The sequence below is a fragment of the Phyllobates terribilis genome, unplaced genomic scaffold (assembly GCF_046119375.1).
Source record: "Phyllobates terribilis strain yellow unplaced genomic scaffold, ASM4611937v1 Scaffold_1__5_contigs__length_1240528914, whole genome shotgun sequence".
NCBI lineage: Eukaryota > Metazoa > Chordata > Amphibia > Anura > Dendrobatidae > Phyllobates > Phyllobates terribilis.
Window position 1 is genome coordinate 1159728916 of NW_027362761.1, and position 11582 is coordinate 1159740497.

The 11582-nt window shown below is 43.5% G+C and overlaps 1 protein-coding gene across 1 annotated transcript in view; it reads left to right on the forward strand.

Moving 5' to 3' along the window:
- The window catches only part of POLN (DNA polymerase nu), a 180980-nt gene extending 171450 nt beyond the window's left edge, over positions 1 to 9530 (forward strand). Inside the window, exons 21-23 of the mRNA XM_073662265.1 lie at positions 1173 to 1240; positions 2900 to 2955; positions 9298 to 9530. Of these exons, the coding sequence (XP_073518366.1) occupies positions 1173 to 1240; positions 2900 to 2955; positions 9298 to 9366 (193 nt within the window). The 3' untranslated portion in view covers positions 9367 to 9530. The remainder of the gene's footprint in view (positions 1 to 1172; positions 1241 to 2899; positions 2956 to 9297) is intronic.
- Positions 9531 to 11582: the final 2052 nt, after the last annotated feature.

The following is an 11582-nucleotide window of genomic DNA, read 5'->3' on the forward strand; positions in this document are numbered from 1 at the left end:
TGTGTTTTTTTGCCGCCATGCATAACGCCTTTTTGTATGACCAAACAACTCAATCTTGGTTTCATCAGTCCACAGGACCTTCTTCCAAAAAGAAATTGGCTTCTCCAAATGTGCTTTTGCATACCTCAGCCGACTCTGTTTGTGGCGTGCTTGCAGAAACGGTTTCTTTCGCATCACTCTCCCATACAGCTTCTCCTTGTGCAAAGTGCGTTGTATAGTTGACCGATGCACAGTGACACCATCTGCAGCAAGTTGATGCTGCAGCTCTCTGGAGGTGGTCTGAGGATTGTCCTTGACTGATCTCACCATTCTTCTTCTCTGCCTTTCTGATGTTTTTCTTGGCCTGCCACTTCTGGCCTTAACAAGAACTGTCCCTGTGTTCTTCCATTTCCTTACTATGTTCCTCACAGTGGAAACTGACAGGTTAAATCTCTGAGACCTCTTTTTGTATCCTTCCCCTGAACAACTATGTTGAATAATCTTTGTTTTCAGATCATTTGACAGTTGTTTTGAGGAGCCCATGATGCCACTCTTCAGAGGAGATTCAAACAGGAGAACAACTTGCAAGTGGCCACTTTAAGTAGCTTTTCTCATGATTGCATACACCTGGCTGTGAAGTTCAAAGCTCAATGAGGTTACAAAACCAAAAAAAGTGCTTTAGTAAGTCTGTAAAAAGTAGGTAGGAGTATTTAAAACAAGAAAATGATAAGGGTGCCCATACTTATGCACCTGTCAAATTTTGTTTGAATGCAGATTGCACATTTTCTGTTAGTACAATAAACCTCATTTCAAGGCAGAAACATTACTGTGTCCAACAGTTATTACATATATCAAACTGAAATAGCTGTTGCAAAAACACCAATTTTTATAAAACATTAAGCTTAAGATTAATAGGGGTGCCCAAACTTTTTCATATAACTGTATAACATGGCACGGAGGTGAATACCAGTCCCTCTTCTGAAGCCTGTCAACATACATGACCATGTCTTTCAAGCTCCAGAAACAAGCAAAACATAAAACACTGACATATGTAATTCTTTTATTAATGCAAGTTCTATATACCTCGGAAGAACTCTTTAAGCACGTTGTCTCTCGGTAATTCAAAGCTGCTTCAAAAATGGATTTACGCTGTGAAGAATAATTTTTCTGACACGTGATACATTTTCTTCCAGGCTTATTGCACAGATTCACGATGAATTGTTGTTTGAAGTGCAAGATTCTCAGCTACAAGAATTTGCTGGTAAAATCAAATATATAACCTGGCAAATATTATCATATGTATTAATTTGATATTTTAATCTGCGATGTGGGTAACTATAGAGGCATACAGTTCACCATCTTAAGGAAGTTGGCAACTACTTTTTTATTGGAAACCTGTCATAAAGATAGGCCATTAATATTATTATTATTATTTATTATTATAGCGCCATTTATTCCATGGCGCTTTACATGTGATAGGGATATACATAACAAAAGCATTTACATAATCTTAACAAAACGAGTCAGCGACTGGTACAGGAGGAGCGAGGACCCTGCCCGCGAGGGCTCACAGTCTACGAGGGATGGGTGAGGATACAGTAGGTGAGGGTAGAGCTGGTCGTGCAGTGGTGTTTACTGCAGGTTGTAGGCTTGTCGGAAGAGGTGGGTCTTCAGGTTCCTTTTGAAGGTTTCCACGGTCGGCGAGAGTCTGATATGTTGGGGTAGAGAGTTCCAGAGTAGGGGGGAAGCACGGGAGAAATCTTGTATACGATTGTGGGAGGAGGAGATAAGAGGGAAGTAGAGCAGGAGATCTTGTGAGGATCGGAGGTTGCGTGCAGGTAAGTACCGGGAGACTAGGTCACAGATGTATGGGGGAGACAGGTTGTGGATGGCTTTGTATGCCATGGTTAGAGTTTTGAACTGAATTCTCTGGGCAATAGGGAGCCAGTGAAGGGATTGACAGAGAGGAGAGGCCGGGGAATAGCGGGGGGACAGGTGGATTAGTCGAGCAGCAGAGTTTAGGATAGATTGGAGAGGTGCAAGAGTGTTGGAAGGGATGCCACGGAGCAGGAGGTTGCAGTAGTCGAGGCGGGATATGATGAGGGCATGCACTAGTGTTTTTGCAGAGTCTTTGCTGAGGAATGCACGGATCCGGGAGATGTTTTTGAGTTGGAGTCGGCAGGAGGTGGAAAGGGCTTGAATATGTGGCTTGAAGGAGAGATCAGAGTCCAGGGTTACCCCAAGGCAGCGAGCTTGTGGGACTGGGGAGAGTGAACAGCCATTGACGTTGATGGATAGGTCGGATGGGGGATGTGAATGAGAGGGTGGAAAGATGATGAACTCTGTTTTATCCATGTTGAGTTTTAGAAACCTGTCGGAGAAGAAGGATGAGATGGCGGTCAGACATTGTGGGATTCTGGTTAGTAGGGAGGAGATATCGGGTCCAGAGAGGTAGATCTGTGTGTCGTCAGCATAGAGGTGATACTGAAAGCCGTGAGACTCTATGAGCTGTCCCAGGCCAAAGGTGTAGATGGAGAAGAGCAGGGGTCCTAGAACTGAACCTTGGGGGACACCGACAGATAGGGGGCGAGATGAGGAGGTGGTGCGTGAGTGGGAGACGCTGAATGTCCTGTCTGTCTGATTAGTAGGGGGTGCCACACGCCGCACCCCTGAGGATTGACTATTAACGGCACTGGCGGCGGCTGTAAGTTCTCCGATACCACCGGAGCACATACAGAAACTGCTGTATATAAAAAAACAAAATCTGGAGACAAATGTGACACAGCATTGCGCTTTCCTAGCACTTCTGTCACTTCATTTAGCAGGTTATGTCAGTCAGACTAATGGGAAAATATCTTTAGGTTAATATTTATTGCACTGTGCCTTTATTGAATAAGTGCATTTCCCTTATGTTTTCTAGAACTTGTTAAACACATAATGGAATCCTTACAACACGCCGACAGCGTTCATCTAAAGGTAAAAGCTGTTATGTTCTGCTACCAGAGCTAAGGAAAGAGAGGAAATCTGTCCCTACGATAGAACTCAGCTGAATCCCTACGATGTAACAGGGAACCTGATCCTGCGATCAGACCTGCTAAAATCCTAAGCTAGTCTGTACGGAGACCTATAGATGTGGGGAAGGAATCCCTACAAGTACTAAGGACTGGGAGGAAAATGGGACACCTCCTAACAGAAATAGTAGCAGACAGACAAACAAACAAAATATATAGAACACTGAGGTCCGTAGACCAAGCAAACTAACAGAGTTAGATACAGAGCACAGGCTAGCTAGAAAGTAGTTATACAATGAAGTCCAGCAAAGCCAGAAGGGCGGAGCAGGATTAAATAGGCCAACGAGGTCATGTGACCAGCAAAGGAAAAAACCTAAGAGCAAGGTTCTAACAGTACCCCCCCTTCTAAGAGGATCCTCCGGATCCCCTAGGACCAGGCTTATCAGGAAATCTCCTGTGAAACGCTCTGATAAGTCTGGACGCGGAAACATCATCTGACCTCACCCAAGAGTTATCCTCGGGTCCGAAACCTTTCCAGGCCACCAGATACTGCAAACTACCTCTATACCGTCTAGAGTTAAGGATGCGAGAAATTTCATATTCCCCGTCCTCCACCACCGGAGGAACAGAGGCAGAGGCGTCACCATCCGATACAACAGCTTTTTTTAACAGAGAGACATGAAATACCGGATTAATTCTCCAGGAGGTAGGAACCTCCAACCTAACAGCAGATTGGTTGACAACCTGAAGCACCTTAAAGGGCCCTACAAACTTGGGACCCAATTTCTTAGAAGGAATCCTCAACCGCAGATTCCTAGAGGACAACCAAACCATGTCACCAACAGCGAACAAAACCTCCTGTCGTTTCCTATCAAAGTAGTCTTTAGATTTTCTGTTGGCCTCCTGAAGATTACCACGCACATCCGTCCAAACTCTCTCCAAATCACCGGAAAAATTCTCCTCCTCAGGCACGGCAGATCCCAACTTGGAGAACGACCCAAACGACGGATGTCTCCCAGAACAACAAAAAAAAGGCGAACAACCAGCAGAAGAAGATGTATGATTGTTCAGAGCAAATTCAGCAAGTGGCAGAAACTCAGACCACCCCTCTTGATTGTCTGCCACAAAACAACGCAAGAACTGCTCAACATCCTGGTTTTTCCTTTCTGTCTGGCCATTAGATTCAGGATGATATCCGGACGAGAACGACAGATGAACTCCCAACCTGTCACAAAAGGCACGCCAAAAACGAGCCATGAACTGAGGACCCCTATCAGAAACAATGTCAGTAGGAACGCCATGAAGTCTGACAATTTCCTTGACAAAGGCCTTAGTGAGAGTTTTAACGCAGGGCAGTTTGACGAAGGGAACCAAGTGACACCTCTTGCTAAAACGGTCCACGACCACCCAGATGACAGTAAAACCCTCAGAGGGGGGAAGGTCAGTTATAAAGTCCATAGCCAAATGTGTCCAAGGAGCACTGGGAACCTCCAAAGGACAAAGCAACCCCGCAGCAGGAGTATGTGAGGACTTAGATCTAGCACATATAGTACATTGACGCACCCACTTAATGACTTCCTTCTGCCATCCAGGCCACCAAAAACTGCGACCCACCAGTCTCTTGGTCTCAGAGATTCCGGGATGACCTGCCAACCGAGATTCGTGACACTCAACAAACAAATCTCTCCTAAAGGTCCCAGGCACAAACAACCTCCCATGAGGAGTGTTAGATGGGGCATTCTCCTGTGCTTTAAGAATCTCATCTTCCAAAACGGAGTCCAAAGCAGCTATCACAACACCTTCTTGTAAAATGTTCTCCTCTTTCTCAGCACCGACTATGGGAGAAAAACTGCGAGACAAGGCATCCGCCTTAACATTCTTAGTACCAGGGATGTAAGTAACGGAGAAATTAAACCGCGAGAAAAACAGTGCCCACCTAGCCTGACGGGCATTCAGGCGCTTGGCAGCATCAAGATATATCAGATTTTTATGATCCGTAAGAACCTGAACGGGAAATTCCGCACCTTCCAAGAAGTGGCGCCAGTGTTCAAATGCGAGTTTAATAGCCAATAATTCCCGATTACCAATATCGTAATTCAGTTCAGTCTCCGAAAATTTTTTTGAAAAAAAGGCACAGGGATGTAATCCATCCCCGTTATCCTGAGACAATACTGCGCCAACCCCCACAGAGGAAGCATCAACCTCAACCAAAAACGGCTTAGTCACATCAGGCTGCATAAGGATGGGAGCAGAGGTGAACCTCTCCTTGAGATACACAAAAGCTTCAATGGCCTCAGAAGACCACTGAACCGCATCAGCACCTTTCCTGGTGAGATCGGTCAGAGGTTTGACAATACTAGAAAAAATTTTTATGAATTTTCTGTAATAATTGGCGAAACCTAAAAACCTCTGTATCGATTTCAAACCAATAGGCCTAGGCCATTCCTGTACAGCTTGAACTTTAACCGGGTCCATCTCAAAACCTTCGCTGGAGATAATGTAACCCAAAAAACTAATTCTCTGTACAGCGAACTCACATTTCTCCAGCTTAGCAAAAAGCGAATTGTCCATTAACAATTGTAATACCTCACGTACGCTCCGCCAATGAGACTCCAGATCCGGCGAATAAATCAAAATGTCATCCAAATACACAACCACATTTTTGCCGATCAAAGGTCTAAGGATGTCATTAATAAGATTCTGAAAAAATGCAGGAGCATTAGTAAGACCAAAAGGCATAACCAGATTCTCAAAATGACCCACAGGAGTGTTAAAAGCAGTCTTCCATTCGTCACCCTCCTTCATGCGCAACAGATTGTATGCCCCCTTAAGGTCAATTTTAGAGAACCACTTGGCCCCCATTAACTGGTTAAACAGATCAGGAATCAATGGCAGTGGGTAAGGATTGCGTACAGTAATTTTGTTAATCTCACGAAAATCCAGACAAGGACGTAAACCGCCGTCCTTTTTTTTTACAAAAAAAAATCCAACCGCCACAGGAGACTTAGAGGGCCTAATGTGACCGGCGGCCAAACTTGTCTGTATGTATTCATCCAAAGCCTTCCTCTCAGGAATAGTAAGGTTAAATAAACGACTTTTAGGAAGAGTCGCTCCAGGGACAAATTCAATAGAACAATCATAGTCTCTATGGGGAGCCAAAACCTGCGATTCCTTCTCAGAAAAAACTCTCCAAAAATCCTGAATAGGAACAGGCAATTCTCCCCTATCCAAAGCTGCAATACGCCCGTTACAACACTTGTCATAACATTTATGGCTCCAGGATTTAATTTCATTGGTAGACCAATCCAGTACAGGATTGTGAAATTTTAACCAGGGCAATCCCAATATTACTGGAGAAGGCAAATTATTCAAAACTACCAAATCCAATTTCTCATGGTGAACACCATTAATAGTGAGAGGAAATTCACAGACCTTGAGAGTAATATTCTTCAAAGGGGAGCCATCCACAGAAACCACAGCAATGGGGGATGATAAAGGTTCGGGTTTTAAATTGAGTCTTTCCAAGAATCCCCCATCAATTACATTCAGAGTAGATCCACAATCAACAAACACCCGAAATTCCATTAATTTTTCCTGAGCAATCGTGGAAGCAGCTAAAAATACACCCTTGGAATTTAAACAGGCAATACGGGCATGACTGACCATTTTTTTTTCTTTCTTCATACGAAGCTCACAGCCTTTAATCAAATGACCAGATTTTCCGCAATAGAAACACAAGCCTTCAGAAAATCGACGGTCTTTTTCTTGAGAGCGAGGTGCCACCGATCCAATCTCCATCGATTCACCACTGTTAGTACACACATTCTCATAACCAGAAACTGACATAGCAGAGGATTTGCTCTCATTAACCCTTGCACGCAGTCTCCTATCCACCCGTATAGCTAATTGCATAGCCTGTTGCAAATCTTCAGGTGTAGGATAAGCAATTAGCAGGTCTTTAACCCTTTCATTGAGCCCAGCAAGAAATAGACTTTTCAGAGCAGAATCGTTCCACCCTGTTTGAGTAGACCAACGACGGAAATGAGTACAATATTTTTCCACATTACCTGATCCCTGTCTCAAACGTCTTAACTCAGTCTCAGCTGATGCGACACGGTCAGGATCATCATATAATAGCCCCAAAGCAGAAAAAAAACTATCCACTGATCTGAAGCATGTATCACTAGGTTGCAAAAAAAAGGCCCACTCCTGAGGCTCTTTGCGCAAAAGTGACATTATGAACCCTATGCGCTGGGATTCATCCCCAGAGGACTTGGGTCTCAAACGAAAATACAATAAGCAAGCATTTTTAAATGAAAAAAATTCTCGGTGTTCACCAAAAAATAAATCCGGCAAACATACCTTAGGCTCCAAGAAATGTGCTCCAGGACAGTTACTCACGTGCTGACGGAGCTCGGCCACCTCCAGAGAGAGTCCCTGCAGGCGATGAGCCAAATCCTGAACCAACACCATGATGGAACAGAAAAATCTTTCCTTAGAGAATTTGCAGGCTGGACTTACTGTTATGTTCTGCTACCAGAGCTAAGGAAAGAGAGGAAATCTGTCCCTACGATAGAACTCAGCTGAATCCCTACGATGTAACAGGGAACCTGATCCTGCGATCAGACCTGCTAAAGTCCTAAGCTAGTCTGTACGGAGACCTATAGATGTGGGGAAGGAATCCCTACAAGTACTAAGGACTGGGAGGAAAATGGGACACCTCCTAACAGAAATAGTAGCAGACAGACAAACAAACAAAATATATAGAACACTGAGGTCCGTAGACCAAGCAAACTAACAGAGTTAGATACAGAGCACAGGCTAGCTAGAAAGTAGTTATACAATGAAGTCCAGCAAAGCCAGAAGGGCGGAGCAGGATTAAATAGGCCAACGAGGTCATGTGACCAGCAAAGGAAAAAACCTAAGAGCAAGGTTCTAACAAAAGCATTGCTACAATAGTAGGTGCTACATTGTATAAATTAAAGAGGACCTGTCACTTATGGGAGCATAACAAGTGACAGTAGGTGGAATTATAAGACATTTCTCTAAGTAAATCAAATGATTTCTCTCAGTATTATAGGGACACAGATTTCCCTTTTGATTTTATGAAAATCTGAAGAAATTCTCTTCTCGGTTAGGGGAGGAGAGGCTGAGTAGATACAGCAATTGAATCGCAAAGTTGATTTGTTCTGTTTCGCTATTTTGTAATCTCGCTGATCCATAGAATACAATGGAAGGATCAATATCCCATTTTTTGCTCATAAAATCAACAAAAGAGAATCACGATCATGGTGAATTAATGCATTCCAACAGGCAGTGAATCAGCAAAATGCAAATCAAGTGAAAATGCTCCTCACCTCCAGCCAGGAGCCTGAACTTTACTTCACACTGACTATTGTATATATCTTATTAGTCATTTAATAAGATGTCCCTGTGTATTATGCAGCCCAGATAAAGGAGGAAGATACAGCAGCTTTGATAGGGTTAATCTGAAAAAGGAAGCCATAACTGTTTGTACAGGGTTAAGCTGAAAGGGGAGGAAATAGCTGCATGTAAATGGTTAATTTGCAAAATAAAGAGTCCAATGCCTGTAAAGGGTTGTACATACCGGACAAAAACAGCAACAGGAGGCAGTGACAGAATTTACTGCAGTTGTTGTTTCTGACCTTCTCCATCTGCTGCTCCACACAAGGATTAAACTTTTATATTGCCTCTTTTGTAGCATTCAGCATAAAGGTAGACCGCAGCACAGATTTCCCATTTTTCCACACTGCACACTTCCATTCTCCACCGTTCGACACAGTGATATCTTCCAGCTTAGAAGCAGAAAGTCTCACACAGGTGGTAAAATAGTGAGACACCAGAGAGCCCTGACTTCAGTCTCCCTTCCCTAAAGGGCTAGTATTATGAATTAGTGAACTAACCTTTTTTCATGCGCTGGTCGGCTTTCCAGATGCATGCTGAGTTTCAGTTCCCCGTTGTGCCTGTGGAGATCCCCTGTAAGATAATGACTCTTATATCACAGACACAGACATAGTCTGTAAGTACAGCAAACTGCCATGACCAGAAGTGTGACTACAAAACTAAGGGGAAAGGGTTAAAAGAAGAATAATCAGGAAATAGCTCCCTTCCCCCAAAAGAAACTATATATTTTGGAAGACATTTTTTAGCCTATAAATAGTGATCTCACTGTTGATAAAAAATTAAAAAAATATTAAAATCATGTTAAAGAGGATTTCCAAGTATTTGTACATCTTTCACTGATGCTGTTTGGTTTAAAGCCTCATAAGAATTCATGTCTTCCTAGGTCCCTTTGAAAGTAATGCTATCCTCTGGAAAATCCTGGGGGAGCATGACCGAGCTTCAAGTGAAGTAGAAGAACGACGTACACATCTCTCATTTGGTAACCTCATACGTACCCGGCATGCACCGACTCTTTTGTGAATCACTTTGCCATTACTCAGCTGGAACTTTCATCAGAACCTAATAGTCGGCATGTAAATTTCTCTTATATCATTCTTTCTGTAGCCTGAGGCACCTGCGGCAGGATAAAAGGCGTTTGATACCATCGTATTGTACTTTTTTTTTTTTTTACTCATGGTACCTAGATAGGAGCTGCAGGTTTTATTTCTATGGTTATTAAATAAAAGCTAAATTTAAGTGTTGGCTGTATACCATCGAACTAGATCACTGTCTCCAAACTCCGATCCTTCGCTGGTGTGATTACGGATACGTTACTGCTTACTAATAAGCCTATGGTAAAGGTATTAGTTCTCATGTTTGCATTAAATATCAGCAGTGGCATAACAAAGGGTGCGATCACGACTGGGCCCGTGGAGTCAGGGAACCTGCCAGCAACATTTTCAGCTTAATGTACATCCTCAGACACACAATCAGCTGAAATTTATTGCAGCACAGAGAACCACTGGCTCCCTGCACCACAGTAGCTGCACCACAATAGGTACACAGGCCGCCGGCCAATCACAGGCTGGCAGCTGACAGCGTGGCCATTGTGGGCGGAGCATGACATTACTGCCATGTGTCACCCATCCCCTGCGCCAGCTATAGAGAAGGAAGAGGACGCTTACTCACCGTGGAAGCAGGGACAGGTGAGAGGATTTTATTTTTGTATTTATTAATGTGTTGGAGAAGAGGATCGGGGATATTATTACAGGATGGGGGACATTATTACAGGAAAGGACCCAGGACCAGGGATATTATTAAAAGATGGGGGACATTATTACTGTAAGGGGCCAGGACGTGGGACATTATTACAGGATATGGGACATTATTACTGGAAGGGGCCAGGATAGGTGACATTTATTACAAGATGGGGAACATTATTATAGGAAAAGGACCCAGGAAGGGGGACATTATTACAGGATGGGGACATTATTACTGGAAGGGGCCAGGACGTGGGACATTATTACAGGATGGGTGACATTATTACAGGAAGGGGCCAGGACAGGGGACATTATTTCAGGATGAGGAACATTATTACTGGAAGGAGCCCTGATGGGGGACATTATAACAGGAAAGGAGCCAGGACGGAGGACATTATTATAGGATGAGGGACATTATTATGGGATGAGGGACATTATTACTGGAAGGGGCCAGGATGGGTGACATTATTACAGGATGGGGGACATTATTACAGGAAAGGACCCAGGATGGGGGACATTATTACAGGATGGGTGATATTATTACAGGAAGTGGCCAGGACGGGGGACATTATTTCAGGAAGGAGCCCGAACAGAGGACATGTGACCAACATACTGGTGTGGGCCCAGGTGTATATTTGCACGGCAGCCCATACGACTCATATTACGCCATTGAATATCGGTTTACATTACAACTGTGGATTTCTTCAATTGTTTTGTTGCTCCGTCTCCATTGTCTTGCAGGTATACTATGGAGAGGCTATGGAGAAACTAATACCTTGTAATAAGCTGCAGATAAGTACATGGTGCTATCTCATAGGCCCATTGAAATGCATTAGGATCACCAGACAGAATAAATATAGGAAGTCCGACAGGGTTGTGCAATACTCACACAAGATGTTGGTAGTCTCACATAGGGCCCAACTCATTAAGGAGTTTTCCCCAGTTTTCTGGTGTAAAACACCTTGAAATGTTGCAAAACTCTTGCACGAAAATTTTGCGACTTTTTGTACTTTTACGCCAGTCCACTAAAACAGGAAGAGGTTAGATGGCAACAGGGTGCGGAATTACCCTACAAATGCATTCCAGTCCCCGACCAGAGTAAGATTTATAGAGAAGGCGCGCAGCAGTTGTAAGATGCACCTAATTTATTAAGTGGTGTGCATCTCTTAACCACTTCGCGCCAGAGCCTGTTTTTGCCTTCGTAACCAGGCCAATTTTTTCAATTCTGACCACTGTCACTTTATAAAGTAATTACTCTGGAACGCTTCAACGGATCCCCCTGATTCTGAGATTGTTTTTTTCTGACATATTGTACTTCATGATAGTGGTAAAATTTCTTCAATATCACTAGCGTTTATTTGTGAAAAAATCGGAAATTTGGGGGGCCTTTATGACAGAAAATACCCCAAAGTGACACCATTCTAAAAAC